Source organism: Cyprinus carpio, chromosome B13, assembly GCF_018340385.1.
Source record: "Cyprinus carpio isolate SPL01 chromosome B13, ASM1834038v1, whole genome shotgun sequence".
In the NCBI taxonomy this organism is placed as follows: Eukaryota; Metazoa; Chordata; class Actinopteri; order Cypriniformes; family Cyprinidae; genus Cyprinus; species Cyprinus carpio.
Window position 1 is genome coordinate 11,902,069 of NC_056609.1, and position 16,827 is coordinate 11,918,895.

General features: G+C 34.8%; 1 protein-coding gene across 1 annotated transcript in view; it reads right to left on the minus strand.

The window, feature by feature from the left end:
- The window catches only part of LOC109100432 (semaphorin-4G-like), a 36,904-nt gene extending 20,112 nt beyond the window's left edge, over positions 1-16,792 (minus strand). The window contains exons 1-2 of the mRNA XM_042736558.1: positions 16,422-16,792; positions 10,508-10,822 (exon numbers count right to left, since the gene is read on the minus strand). Coding sequence (XP_042592492.1) covers positions 10,508-10,643 — 136 coding nt within the window. The 5' untranslated portion in view covers positions 10,644-10,822; positions 16,422-16,792. The remainder of the gene's footprint in view (positions 1-10,507; positions 10,823-16,421) is intronic.
- Positions 16,793-16,827: the final 35 nt, after the last annotated feature.

Sequence of the window (16,827 nt, forward strand, 5' to 3'; positions counted from 1 at the left end):
ACTGATAACTGGACCATGATAAAGACATGTATAATGCAAGGATCGTCCCAAAAATAAAAATTCTGTCATCAGTTACTCACCCTAAAGTTTTTCCAATCTTGTATGAGTTTCTTTCTTTTACTAAACCTAAAAAGAAGGTATTTTGAAGAATGTTGGTAAGCAAACAGTTGACGTTAGCCATTGACTTCAAGTCAATGGCTACCGTCAACTGTTTATTTATACCTGAGTAAATGATTAAAGCATTTTCATTTTTGGGTGAACTATCCCTTTAAGAGAGATAGTGATGTTCACACCACAACTTTAACAACAACACAAAGGAAGGATATCATTTCAGAACCTTTTTTCAGCTGATAAATGATAAAAACATTAACAGCCAATCAGAATCCACCCGCATGAGCATGTAAAGTGGCAGAAAACAAGTCCACAGTACTTATAATAAACAGAATGTTATTGTTCATTAGTGTGGATGCTAATAAACTATAGTTATTTATTCCTTTTTAGTGTTAACAGGTTTTTATAGTTAGAGCCATTTGGCTTTTGTTTACTTTTGAATGTGCATTAGAATTAAACAGAGAAAACTACCAATTTCTTTTGTTTGCACGACTTGAGCACAATTTATTGCTATCAGATTTTTTCCCTGATTTGACATTTAAATTTAATTTCACAAACACTAGATTTCTGGCTTTACTTATTCAAGATATGATCTGCACTTTGATGGCTGGAAATTGCATTATTAATATGCCCACCAATCAAACTGACTTGTCTTAACTTGACAATGTTAAGAAGCCAATATTTGACCCCTTGGGCTCAATGTAATACAGTAATAAAAAAAAAAAAAAGAATTAATAAAAAAAAAAACTATAACCATTATTCTGAATATTAGCCTATCCTTTCAATGTCAATTGTGCTTATGGCACAGCTTGAAAGCTCTGCTTTGGCCGAAAATAATTATAAAAATAATAATTAGTGTGCAAGAGGTCATGAGATTGGAAGATTTCATTTATCAAACCAATTTCATGAACCTTAAGAAAAGCCATGAGTCTTATCCACTTTCTCAAAGTAAAACAGCAGAATGATCCGCTCTGTGCTCGTTTCCAATTGCTGTCATCGTTCCTCTTAATATCTTCACCCTCCATCCCCAGAACAGAGCTTACAATGTTAACAGAACAGATTGATCCACTCAGACATACACTATCAGATCACATTGTTTCCCACAGTCCTCCAGAAATTATTCAGGCGTCACTCTTCAGTGGGTCAGTAGCACGGGGTCAATCTTAAACCCAACAGAGCGGAACAGGGCCAAGACTTGCACACATTATTAGTCTGGCCACACTGGAATAAACAGTACATATACACAGTCAAAAATGCATTCCCATGCACATTTAATTTACACTGCCATACTGACAAGTTACATTGTACTTCTCCACAAGGCACCAGATTCATCACGAACAGCAGTTCAAAATGGTAAACAAATTACAAGCCAAGGTTGTTCAAACAGAACAAAGGTCCTCAAGCACATAACACAGAGACCTCCACAATATGCCTGCATTGGGGTGAGCAGAGCAGCTTTGAACATCAAACGAATGTCAAGAGATGTGTTAAAATGGCACTGGCCCAGTATGAAGCAACGCCCATCCCAACCAGACCAGCAACCTAACTGATAGCACTCTCCAGGCCTGCTATTACACAGACACAAACCACACGACCTAGGCGTGCTTTTCATTCTCCGGCACATGGCAGTGCAGCGGAGACATGCTATCATATCCACAAACCAGAATTACTCGTTTTCCTGATTGCTCAAATAGAGCTCCTCAGGATTTAAAGCTGCACAAATGGTTGCGTGTTCAGGATGGTCATGAGATCTTACAAGGAATGGATGGAGGTCAATGAAACACTGGCAAACTAAAGGCTTCAACCTCCACAACATTGGGATTATCAATGCAGCTCTGCTTACAATAAAAATATATAAATATTTTATTTTAACCAGGTTTCATTTTTGGATATGATACCATACTAATACTATGGTTTTGTATACAAGTACCATGGCAGTATTCTGTGACCCAAGCTTTAAATATCCCATATTATTCTATAACTTGCAGAAATCTACAATTTATTCTGTAATATATGTAAATAAATGCCAAGTACAAAGGGTGCTGTTGTTTCCCCGCATTAATACTAATTATAAATGCCCGATGTTTATATACATTGTAGATTAATTTACTGTGGCAATCAAATTTAATTGTCATGTCGTTCCCCAAACAATTACAGGAAACATAAATAAATGTAAAATAAAAAGACAAAATACATAAAACACAAGCTAACAACTAAACATCGCAAAGCCTGTTTGAAGTGGTTGAAATGATGGCATTACAATTCACTCCCCATATATTTACATTGCTTTACAAATATTGTAATCATTCACTACTGTGGTATTACTCTCTGACATCACTGTACAATGCAACCTCCATAGTGTTTGTTTTTCTAAGAATGTATAAGAATATAATTATTCTGGGAATAAAAAAATGGTATAAATATCTTCATAAAAAGGATTTAAGTTGTTATTCTAACATTCAGAATAGTGATTAAATCTCTGGCCCTTAAATTATCTCAGAACATAGGCAGCTGATACACTCTCCTGCTTCTTTTATCACAAATTCCTGTATTTCAGTCTGGTATAAGATCCATTGTGGAGTAACAATGCAGCAATAGTGAACAATACCAGCATTTCCTGTTCTCTGGATAAAGTATAATCCAGCCATTGACACAGGTAAGGTGAGGTAGCAGCCCACTAAAATGACTCAGCACTACATAGTGCATTGTCGTACACAAAATACACCACTGTTCAAAAGTTTGGATTTTTCTTTAAGAAATTAATATTTATTTAAAGAAATTGATCATTTAGCAAAGATTCATCAAATTGATGAAAAGTAAGTGCTTTTACTTAGTTTAAAAAACGATCTCTCTCAAATCAGATCTGTTCTTTTGAACCTTCTATTCAATAAAGAATCTTGAAATAATGGATCAGTTTCCAAAATGTTAATCTGCACAGCTGTTTTCAACATTGATAACAATAAGAAACCTTTCTTGAGCAGCAAATCAGCATATTAGAATGATTTCTGAAGGATCATGTGACTGACGACAGGAGTACTGATCCTGAACTTTTAATTTATAGGAATAAATTACATTTTACAATATATTAAAATAGAAAACAGTTATTTTAAATTGTAACAATTTTTTTTTTTTACTGGAATTTTTTTTTTTTTTGTTTTTTTATAAAAATGCAGTCCTGGTGACTATAAGAGAGAGAGAAAAACATGTATTTTTTTTATTTTTACTCGCACAAATCTGGCTCAAATATGTAATATGCAATTATATAATATGATCAAAAGTATGTGGGCACTCCAACAACAGAGCTATATGTGAGTGTTAAGCATTTAATTTCAAAACCATTAGTATTAATAGGGAGTTGAACCCCATCAGTCTTTTTTGTTTGCATTAGATGTTGTAACGTGGATGAAGAGATTAGATCCAATTCAGAGTGAAACCCAACTCCATGAAGTTGGAAGCAAAAAATTCTCTAGAATGTAACATTAACATCTGTCTGCACTGGAATTGAGGGCCTAGCCCAACCTGTCAATTAGAAGGGGATGTCAACATACTGTTAGCCATGTAGTGAATATGCAGTTGAGCACTGACAGCAGAATGACTACTATTAGACCTTTACAACTGACATTACAGTAGCTCAAGACACTCCCGTGCAGTCCTGTCTGTGCACGCACACACACACACACACACACATGCACCCTCTGTCTGCTCAACTGCACAGCTAATTAACTAATCAATATGACATTCACAACATGATTCGGGTTGTCATCCCAGAGGCCTTGTGCATGTATGTGTGTGTGTGTGTGTGTGAGAGAGAGAGAGAGAGAGAGAGAGAGAGAGAGAGAGAGAACACACCCATACATACACAAGAGAGAGAGAGTGAATTTGGTGAGTGAGAGAGTGAGGGTGTGATGGGGGGAGGTGTTTAACTCTGCGTTCACAGTCATGTTTAAACCAGCCGCTTCAAACAGTTTCACAGCAGTGTGAGCTTTGATATTTGACAGAAGCATAATGAGTGTGCTTAGGGTGTACAATACATACAGTGCAAATATAATTTACACTGTCCTCCCTCAGGTAGCCTGTCACTATCTCGACTCTCTCTCATGTCTCTGAGGGTTAGTAGGGTATAAAGTACAGCGCTCTCTGAACTCATTAATGATTAAGCAGCCACAGAAAGAGGTGATCGCGGGGTTTTAGGATACTTACTCACTCTGTAGTTAAAGCTTTGGGGTTCTTGAGATATACAGTCCACATTAAATATGCACAAGACAATGATTTTTCCAGCAAGATTCTTGAAAACCTTATTAATAACTTAATTATTAACTAGAGTAAAAAATGATCTTGTATCACCCTAAAATGTTTATTTTGCAAGGGTTTTATTTAGCTGTACATGGTGCTTACAAATAAATAAATAAATTGGTATGAAATATTAATGCATTTAGAATATTCCATAGCTGTAGAATATCAATGCATTTAAATTATTTATTATATAAAATAATAATTTAATACCATATTCCATCAAAGGCTATATTCGTGGCAAACTCAGAAGTAATAAAAAACATAATAATAACGCTTCAATGAATTATACAAATTATTATATAAAAATATTCAATTTTATATTTTATATATATTTTCCTGAATAAAAATGTTTAATTATTTTATTATGTAAGAATAAAGTGAGCATGGATTGTGAGAGACAAGTGCCTAGAAAAAAAAAACAGCTAATTATACACTTTAGCGGTCATTATATAATATTTGACTGAGAATTTATTTTAAGATTTTTGATTTTAAAAATATTTTATGCAATATATGTCACATGTGAGAAAGTTAAAACTTACATAAGGAACTACTTAGTTAAACTACACAAAGGATGTCATCTTAATAACATTCTAGGTTTAGAGCAAAACAAAGTCAGATTTTTGAGTAATTAAGTTGTTAAAGTAATCAATACATTTATTTAAGAAAATAAATATTATTATTGAAAAAAACAAAACAAAACAAAAATACTAGGAAATGAATACAGGCCATTTTGACCTCCTTCATGTGGTCTTGGGGTAGTGATACAAAATATAATTTCTTACCATTCTATGACCAAGAAATAGGATATCAATGTGGGTCAGAGACAAGTATTTTTAAAGGGAATATCAAATCATTTTTTAGTGATTAAAAAAAGTCCTGGTTAAAAAGTGTTTCTTCTCCCTTCGGTCATGTCTTAGGGTTAGTGTCTCATCTCTTGCCTGTTGCTGAGCAGGGAATTGATATTAACTCAGAAGTATTGACATCTCATTTTCCACTCACAGTGCTAATCTGAGCTCATGCCTGCACAAGGATGCTAAATGAAATGATGAGAGGAGAGATGAGCTCATTGGTTTTTGTAAGTGCAGCAGAAGCTGCTAAGTAGCTTGATGAAAAGATCTGTCAGAGATGTATGCAGGGATGGATTATGGTCCAGTGACGCCCCCGAGCTCCAGCCACTTGGCTTTTTCTGAGCAGCCCTATGTGCTACACTTCACTTTCTACACAAGTAATGAGTCAGAGGATTATACAATAAAGATATATTTCAACAAATGTATGGTAAATTCTAATAATATAAAATTTGTACATACTAAAGTTGAATATACTGTGATACAACACATCTGCCACTAATCAAACATATTTGGATTTGTGTGTGTGTCTATGTATATATATATATATATATATATATATATATATAATATATATATATATACATATACATATATATATATTATATATAATATAATATATATATATATCTATATATATATATATTATATATACACATATATATATATATACATATATATATACATATATATATATATATACATATATATATATACACATAACATATACATATACAATATATATAAATATATATATTGTGTATATGTGTATATTTAAGGGTAATTCTCAAAAAATTAGCATATTGTGATAAAAGTTCATTATTTTCCATAATGTAATGGATAAAAATTAAACTTTCATATATTTTAGATTCATTTCACACCAACTGAAATATTTCAGGTCTTTTATTGTTTTAATACTGATGATTTTGGCATACAGCTAATGAAAACCCAAAAATTCCTATTCTCTCATCTCATAGGTTCTCTAAACGAGCTTTTAACCTAATCATCTGAATCAACTAATTAACTCTTAACACCTGCAAAAGATTCCTGAGGCTTTTAAAAACTCCCAGCCTGGTTCATTACTCAAAACCGCAATCATGGGTAAGACTGCCGACCTGACTGCTGTCCAGAAGGCCATCACTGACACCCTCAAGCGAAGGGTAAGACAGAGAAAGAAATTTCTGAACGAATAGGCTGTTCCCAGAGTGCTGTATCAAGGCACCTCAGTGGGAAGTCTGTGGGAAGGAAAAAGTGTGGCAAAAAAACGCTGCACAACGAGAAGAGGTGACCGGACCCTGAGGAAGATTGTGGAGAAGGACCGATTCCAGACCTTGGGGGACCGGCTGAAGCACTGGACTGAGTCTGGAGTAGAAACATCCAGAGCCACCGTGCACAGGCGTGTGCTTTTGAACCAGAAACAGCGGCAGAAGCGCCTGACCTGGGCTACAGAGAAGCAGCACTGGACTGTTTGAGTAGAAACATCCAGAGCCACCGTGCACAGGCGTGTGCTTTTTGCATGTCATTCGGAAATCAAGGTGCCAGAGTCTGGAGGAAGACTGGGGAGAAGGAAATGCCAAAATGCCTGAAGTCCAGTGTCAAGTACCCACAGTCAGTGATGGTCTGGGGTGCCATGTCAGCTGCTGGTGTTGGTCCACTGTGTTTTATCAAGGGCAGGGTCAATGCAGCTAGCTATCAGGAGATTTTGGAGCACTTCATGCTTCCATCTGCTGAAAAGCTTTATGGAGATGAAGATTTCGTTTTTCAGCATGACCTGGCACCTGCTCACAGTGCCAAAACCACTGGTAAATGTTTACTGACCATGGTATTACTGTGCTTAATTGGCCTGGCAACTCTCCTGACCTGAACCCCATAGAGAATCTGTGGGATATTGTGAAGAGAAAGTTGAGAGACGCAAGACCCAACACTCTGGATGAGCTTAAGGCTGCTATCGAAGCATCCTGGGCCTCCATAACACCTCAGCAGTGCCACAGGCTGATTGCCTCCATGCCACGCCGCATTGAAGCAGTCATTTCTGCAAAAGGATTCCCGACCAAGTATTGAGTGCATAACTGAACATAATTATTTGAAGGTTGACTTTTTTTGTATTATTAAAAACACGTTTCTTTTATTGGTCGGATGAAATATGCTAATTTTTTGAGATAGGAATTTTGGGTTTTCATGAGCTGTATGCCAAAATCATCAGTATTAAAACAATAAATTGCAATATTATCATAAATAAAAATAATAAAAGCAATGAATCTAAAATATATGAAAGTTTAATTTTTATCATTACATTATGGAAAATAATGAACTTTTATCACAATATGCTAATTTTTTGAGAAGGACCTGTATATACATATATACATACAGACTACTAAAACTTTACCTAAAATTAAAATTAAAATAGAGAATCTAACAATAAAAACTAATCTTGATGCCAAAATAACACTGTTTAGCATGAATGACTGATTATGAATCCGTAACTCATTCATTTGGAAGTTATGAATAGGGTTGGGTATTGTTTGAATTTTATAGATTACAATTCTTATCCATTCCTAGTTTCGTTTCTAAGTTAGACATTTAGATGTCAAACATTTATTCTGTGTCTTTTTACAAAGCATTTGTTGCATCTGAATAACACAAGAATCAGCAGCCTACAGAAGAAGAACTTTTTTATTTGAAATTTTAAAAAAAATTATAAAGAAATAAAAAGAAATAGTATAATATGAATTTTTTTTTTTATGGTTTTAAAGACAAGTAAACAGTCAGTAATAAAATAGAAACAAACAAATCAATTAGCAATAGCATAAATAAATACAACTGAACCAAATTTCGGGTACAGAAACTGTAATTAAAAGTTAAAAAACACTGCATGGTTTTATTTTCATAAATAAAATATAGATCATTAATTAAATATATTCAGTCAAGATCAGTGAATGATTGTCTTTTGCTCTGTGATTAACATTAATGACAGGCAGCTCCTTTTTTTGTAGCAATAAACTGGTTCACGACAAATAGGCCTAACTCAACTTTGAATACAAAAAACCCTGCAGAATAAGCACAGCATTACTGTACTGGCAAAGAGTATCATCTAAATATCAAGATCTATCAAAAAACTAACAAATAGTAAGTGTTTTTTTTCCACTAGTGCTGTCAAACGATTAATCGCATCCAAAATAAAAGTTTTTGTTTAGACAGTATATGTGTACACAGTATACATACCCATTCATGTATATATTTAAGAAAAATATGTTACATTTATGTAGTAAATATATTTATGTATAATATAAATTATATGTATATAAATATATACATGTAAATATATACTGTATGGAAGTGTATTTATATATACATAATAAATATACATAGTACACACAGATATATTATGTAAATCAAAACTTTTATTTTGAATGCGATTAATCGCGATTAATCGTTTAACTGCACTATTTTCCACGTATTTAACATAATTAGCTATTTGATGCAAAATCTGACACGTTATTTTTAAAATTACATCTTCTAAAAATGTTTGGAGCGTCTTCTGCATTGAAAATCTGCTGCAGCGCTTCTTCTCAGGTCACTGACCTGGCAGGGGAAGGTAGGACGAGTCTTGGAGAGTGAACCTGCTGCACTCTCGTTGTTTTTAAACTCAACACAGGCCTCAAGTCTCTCAGCCCTCTGACCTCTCTGCGGTTGTGTAACTAAGCACTAGAGATAAAGGCAACCTTGGGTTGGATTATTGTGCCTTCTCCTGCATTTCTGCATCATAGATGTGAGGGAAAGGCGTTTTATTGTTCAACAGTGAAGAGATATACAAAATTCAAGCTGGCAAGCAGCGAGTCATCTAAATGAGTGTGATAGAGCCCTGCTTACATCTGAATGATTAAGTACAGAATCATAAACAGTCTGTGAACCCACTCCCCCTCATGTAACCACACAGCAGCTTCTCTGCATCTGCCTGAGCAGCCCTTTTTATTTACTTCAAAATTAACCCTTGCGATGCTTACAGAAATGTACTGTGGTAGTGCCATGTTACTGTGATGCTAATAGAAAAATAGACTGATATACTTTGATATACCTTGGCACTGAATGATTATCATATTTACATTCCATAATATAGAGTGCAACAGTCACTGCCCACTTTTTCAGCGGGCTTGGTTCTGGAAGCATTTTTCCAAATGATTTGCTCCACAGGGATTTCAAACAATTCTCCACTAAGACATTCTAACACTTGAATCAAACCAGCTCTAGCTCGGTAACACTTTAGTATAGGGACCAATTGTAACTGTTAACTAGTTGCTTATTTGCATGCCTATTATTGACATATTGGCTGTTTATTAGTAATTTTAAAGCACATATTCTGCATGACTATATTTTATATCACTAATCCTACCCAATACCTGAACTTAAATCAGGAGTTTATTGAGGCAAAAGTAATTGTTTGGTTTGTTAATGGCAAGAATTGGACCTTAAAATAAAGTTTGACCCTCTAGCTCTATTACAAATTATGATTTAAAACAAAAATGTATGAAAATCAAGATAAAAAACTATTTATTTAAATATCATATTCTATGCAAAACTTTGGTAAGATTTGACCAAAAACAGCAGTAAAGACACAGTAGTACAGACCGTCAGATACAGTAAAAACAGCAATATTATGAAATATTACAATTTAAAAGAACTGTTTTCTATTTTAATAATTGATAATTTATTTCTGTGATGCAAAACTGAATTTTCAGGATCATTACGCCAGTCTTCAGTATCGCATGATCCTTCAGAAATTATTATAATATGTGGATTTGTTCAGGAAACATTTATTTATTATTACTATTAAAAAAAGTTGTGCTGCTTCATATATATATATATATATATATATATACATACACATATACATACTTTTTTTTGTGATGCAAAATAACCACATTTTTTTTGTTAACACTGCTGCTGTTGATCAATTTTAAGCATCCTTCCTGAAAAATATGAATATCTTTTTTAAAAAAATCTTACTGATATTATGTAGTATAGTAGTTATAAGTATAGTATATAGTATAGTATAATATAGTATAGTATAGTATAATAGTAGTTTGAGAGGATAGAGAGACTCGATTGAGATATTAGCAATGCTTTGTGGGTGTGGATGGTCACAGAGCTCTTTTTGCCATAATTTGTTTCCATAGTAACAGTGACTTGTCTGATTGGTGGATCGCTCTCTTCAGTATTATATGAATTAATGAATGAAAAACAAAACATGTGTATCATACCGTTGGAGAGGACCGTAGTTCTGGGGGTCACATCCAGGTCTAGCGGGGGTCTAAAGGGGTAACCCCACAGAGTGGACACAACACACATCAACAGCAGGAATGGCAGCCATGCACTATGGGCCAACATCTTCAGCATCAGCAATCTGACCAGGAGGGGTGAGTACCACAAGACTGCCGCTCACCCCTCCTCTCAAGGGAGCAGGAAGTCAATCACGCCGTCTCTTAAGACCGTTTCCTCTGGTATGCACAAATGCTGCTGTTTTACTCTTCTTCACCAAAAAATAAAACAGCTCTCTTTCCCTCAAGCGCTTCACTCTGCAAAACAAGAAAAAATATGATGGTTAGGAAAGGTACCGAAATGACTAGTCAGTGCTGATGTCATAGTTAAGCTGACATGTGATCAGATGAAGCGTGTGTTCTGATGCTTAATCAGATTTCTCAAATAACAGAATTTAACTTTGGTTCCCGGTCCAGATCGCCCAAGGACAACCAACTATCAAGATTCTCATGTTTGCACAGAACAAAGGAACGTGGGCATGTTAAAAGGAAACCAGTGCACCCTGTGGCACTAAAAGGTTACTCTAATAGAAATGAAGTCTTCTATTCAAATCTAAAAAAGAATGGGTGACACATACACAAAGCACATGGACACTCAGTGGTACGTCAAAGTGAAGATCAAAGGATGCAACTGCGCATCCAGTGACACCGACCTCTCAGGCCTTTAATCCTGAGCTGTGTCTGAGGTGACTGCATTGAATAATAAGCTGGTGATTGATGTATGAAAACTGAATAGTGTGAGTCCTCATCCAAAAATGCCAGGACTATCACAAACTCAGCCAGAGCTCATCTCTGACTTCTCTCACCTTGCATCAAAAGCAGGTCGGATTAGTCTGGAAATGCTTTCGAGTTTTTGTTTGGAAATCATGAGAATACTGCTCTGGAGAAACTGGAAGCATTAGTTTAGATCGATTCAAAGGTTTGTGTGTTTTTGTTTTTGTTTTGTTCAGCAAGGATGCATTGATCAAAAAAGACATTCACAATGTTCCAAAAGATTTACATTTTAAATAAGTACTATTCTTTAGGACTTTTTATTCATCAAAGAATACTGAAAAAAAAGTATCAGTTTTAAAAAAAGAAAAGAGAATTTAAAAAAAGAGAATATTTACGACCCCAGTCATGAATGATAATTTATAAACAATTTGTGCTTGACAAAAAATAATTAATTAATAATCACATAAGGAAAGTCCACGGATTTGATCTGGGCCTGGTTATAAGCAGGTGTATCTGTCACCCATGATTCATTTATGCCATTAAAACCCAGGGTTAACGTATTATTAGAGAAGTTAAATATTATTAAACATGCCAGCCACTATGAAAGGGTGAATCACCTTACTCAGAATAAAACCGCTTTATGAAGGCCACTGATATCTAATGTGAGCATACATGATTTTAAAGAAATCTATCAAAAATACATAGTTTAGCCATGAAACTAACTAATTGCTAATTGGCTCATTCAACGCCGTAGCACCAGCCAATTAGAATCGGCAAGTTACACAATTATGAAAGTTTATGTTACCCCTCCTCCTCCCCAGCACCACCTGTAGAGATCTGCTAAGGGTTCAACATTCTTGCATCAGCCATCCTTAGTTATTTTTAACTAAGCTGAACTAATTATTGTATTTGTTCAGCAGCAGCACAGCAGATCTCATCCGCTAAAATCAAGCTTATGTATATTTCATGCCCATGCCAATAAATGCCGGTTGAATTTATCACTCCAAGAGTTGTTGTGACTGAATTCACTTCTTTCGATCTAAAACCTTTTTAATGGAAAGTTATTTAGTGCATCATTTAGATCAAATTTGTCTCCATATTGGCACTATTCTTACTATTGTTGTGTTATGGTCATGACTGACCTGTGAGAGAATGGTTGTTACTTAAAAAGGAAGAGTCATTGTGCTTGAGTGTGTGAGTCTGATGTGATTTAAGAAGACAGTGGCCTGAGCATCCAACTGTTGCCTCCCTCCGTCCATTACTCCAACACACTCAGCCCCTCTCTTCTGTAAACACTCCAGACTTCCTCCCCTCTCTCAGATAAACACACTCTCTCTCCCTCATTCCTTTAAACAAGCTTGCGCACCAGATGAACAGTGTTTTCTTTTCCCCTCTATCTCCTCTCTGGAGAGCACATTCCCAGTGGCTTTCTAGGCCACTGTATTCTCGTTCATTCAAAACTTTTTCACTCCTTTTCTCTCTGTATAAAGAAACACAGAAAACAAACTCTCTCAAACATACATGCACAGATGTGCTTGAATTCACCAGGAACCAGCAGTACTGCTCCAGAGGGGTTTATCGGATCAGCATCCCTCTGTTCTTTCCAACAACAGAAACAATGTCAAAAAAGCAAAGCTGAAATGTATGAAATGTAAAATATGCTTTGATATTATTATTTTGCTTTATTTTTGAAAAAGTCATATATGTTATTATTTTTGTTTAAATCTGTTTGGATTTATTTTTTTTTGTTTTTTTTTGATTGAATGAATTTTTATTTTTTGGTATTTTTTAATTTGTAACACTATATCTTTACTGCCACTTTTGATCACTTTAATGCGTCCTTGCTTAATAAAAGTATTAATTTTTAATTGTCAATCAGTTAAAATTGTAGTGTATAGTGTATATATTACAAATAATATATTAATTAGTTTACATACTGTACTATAATTTAGAAAATCAATAAAATGTCACAATGACAGTCAGCGTCACACATTTTCTTAAATTTGATTAGTGACCAAAAATTGTGCAAATCTGTCATATTTCTTAATTTTACATAATAAAATTCTTTCAGCACTTCTAGACCTTACGGTTTATGATCTTTCTTTTTGCACTTAACATGCTGCTCAAATCCCTTTGACAAATTTAATCACAGACGAAAAAGCCTCATTGGTTTTAATAAGAGAGTGATATCTCATCACTAAAATATGCTTCAAAAGGTCTGTGCAGCCCCTGAAGAAGTTTTATGTCAACAAAGCATTAGCAGATATGACAGAATATGGTATTAAATATCACTGAAAGTTTCAGGAATCAAATAACTTTTCTGCTGAGCTGCTCAGAGAACAGTGCAGATTGAGTAATGGTGCAAAACTAGAACCCAGTTTAAGTGTAAGAGGTTTATGAAAGAAATCCATTACAGGATTATAACTACACGATCATCAGCTGTATTATTATTCAGCCAATTCAGATGTCCTACAGAGAATGAGAACTATAAAGAAAGAAAGAATAGGTCAGACACATGAGAGGCCAAATCTTTCCAGTGAATAATCTCTTAGCAGTAACACCAAGAAAGCAAATGAAAGCATATCAATTGGCGTACAGGCTAGCCTACAGCGACAGCTCCAGATCAGCACAGTGGTCTTATACTGCGTGGTCACATCAGGGTTCACTCAAACACACACTGCTATTTCTTATTCTGCTTTCAGAGCTGTAGAGATGGGCTAAAACCAGTTCCAGACAATAGAAGATCAGCTGCAAGTTAATTTAAAAATAAAGTGTTGAGCTGTACAACAGGATTCATGGTATCAGGCTGTAGGATGGACTGAATCAAGTGACAAGAATTGAGCAGCTGCAGAGAGAAAACGATAGCTCTGTTTCTGCAAGCAGCTCAGCTGAACAGTGACTGCATGAGACCCTTCATGCATATTTAACCAGCTGTCAGTCACTTTGAGCACATTTACAAGCGAGTTTAAGGGTCAGTTGCTTCAAAAGAGAGCGACACTGACAAGCACACTAACTTTATATCATGATTTCATGGATGTAATTGAATGAGTGATATGCTATATTCCATGCTTTAAAAACCTGTAGAGTTTGTGAATGAAGGAGGACCACAAGTAGAATTTTGGCATTTAAACATCTATAAAACCTTGAATAAATAGTATTCAAGAACAGAGTATCAGTTCAAGGCTTTTTGAGAGTCTAGACAAATCAGCCTAATAATCTTCCACAGAAATTCAACAGCACATCCACCATCTAGTTCATCATCAATGAAACCGGATCCATCAATATTCCACCACAAGGCAATGAACAAAGAAAGTAAATAAATCACTTTGCATAGAGACCAGTATGGTTAGATTAAGATATCCGTGTAACAGTTAAATCGGTGTTTGGCTTATAAATGAGAACTGCTTAATTATGAAAGCCGTCTTTCACAAAAATGTCATTCTTGCATAAATAGGACCTTGAGGATAAGCAATGATGGTAGCCGATTGTACACTGGGTCAATGACCAGATGCAAAATCACATGAGGGACTGTCTTTTTTCAGTTGAGAATAAAAATGAGATTCTGTTGAACTATAAAAGCAAGCAGTAGACAGAGCAGAAAAATCATATGGCAGGATGCAACAAAATAATCTTTACACAGCTGAGCAACTCTGCTACAAATTCTGTTTAAAGACACAATAATACATAAATGTCATAGTAGAAAAGGCAGCTTCGCCCCTATAGTATTAAATGCAGCTCTGATGCTGCTTTGCATCTATGATGCAGCATAAGAGCAGCATTAAACTTAGTTGAGTCTAATGAGATAGCATATATCTTGTAATTTATGGTTTTAATAATTGTATATTATAAGTAAGATAGCATAACATCAGCAACAATTCAGAAAAGCTAAGTAAGACTTTCAGAATTATACATCAATAAGGTATTCATATATTTATGAAACAATTATTAACAATGCTGGGCACATTTCTGTTACTGGTGTGTCACTCAAAGACTTTCTTCTCCCAGATGTCATCTTACTTAGTTAAGTGCGTTTGTGCCAGGAAAAATTGCCCTGGAAACACTGTCAGGTGACTAATACTCTGCGCAATAATCTGATCAAACACGGATGTGTCCACAGTCTTTCTGATACTCTTCCACATCACGTATCAATAGCCTAAAATATCAGTCAGTCATGGCCTTTCTCTCAGTTTAATGGTTAACTTCCAATGAACTGCTCTTTGACAGGAAAAAGAAAGATTATATTTTGTATGGCAAGCCAACCTAAATGTATTTCCTTAAAATGTACTAGTATCTATTTTTATGTTCCTAGTGTAATATTTAACTTCCAACTAGAATGTTTTGCAAGTTTTGCTGGTGAGTACTAGAGTTTTACTTTTTTTTTTAGTTAGGCTACTTCTACCTATTTGCTAGTACTTAACATACTAAATAGCCAATAGTTACCATCCTAATAGTGACAAATTACTATTCGATTTTTACTGGTAACAAATAGCAAATTTGTGGTTCAGACATTGACTATTCTTATTGTTGCTGGGACTTATTTTAGTTTTACTGGAAGTAACCATTTTTGTTATGTACCATTACGTATTTCTTAGTTACTGTAATATATTCCAAAAGTAACAACTGGAATACAAACTAGTTTATAAATAGTTATTTTTCAATTAGTACTAAGAATACTAGAAAATAGATATTTAAGTAAATATTTGAACATTTACCAAAAAAAAGATTATCATCAACTAAAAGAGAATAGTTAGGCTACTTGTATTAGTTTCTAATTAATATCCACAACTGAAATTTAATAGATACTAGTAAAACACAAAATAATTATACTTGCTTACTTGTAATAATTCAAAAGTACGAGTAACAAATTCTTTTTGAGAAATAAATGTTAAAGCGGCTTGCCACATACGCTGAGGTTTCGTCTGTGCGAAATTATAATTTCATTTCAATTATATTTAAGCTTTTTCTTGTCGTCTAAAGGATGTTGTCTTTACTCAACAGTATGCAAGAGACTTGCTTATACCGGACAGTCAGAGAGAACTTAATCTATCGTGCGATGCTCACTATTAAGATACATACGTTCACTGACAACAAATATCACAAAAAGAATAAGAAAACGTGTACAGTATCAAAGTGGTCTACTTACTGAAATGCCTTTCTTCACAAATCCCCGAAAACGCAGAAAAGTCGTCTAGTAGTTAGTGTAAAGCCAAGTAACGTGAGACACAGCGCAGACGCGGAATGAACTCCGCTGTGATAGTCGCTGTGCTGTGTGTGCGAGCCTGGACACAGGTACTGTACGCCCTCCTGCGCAACTTCCCATCTCAAACAATGCGCTCCAACAGCAAACAAGCCGCTGACGGACGGCATTATTGGGGGAAAAAAATATCTGAGCTCCTGGGAAATATTTGGGCTACCGCATTCCTTCGCTATCTATTGGAAAAAGCACACTTACACAATTATGTTTACAAACAAAGAGCATTGTTAAAGCATGCAATCTGTTCATTGTTAAATATGCTGATAGCAGAATGGAGATCAGAATAGTAACAGAA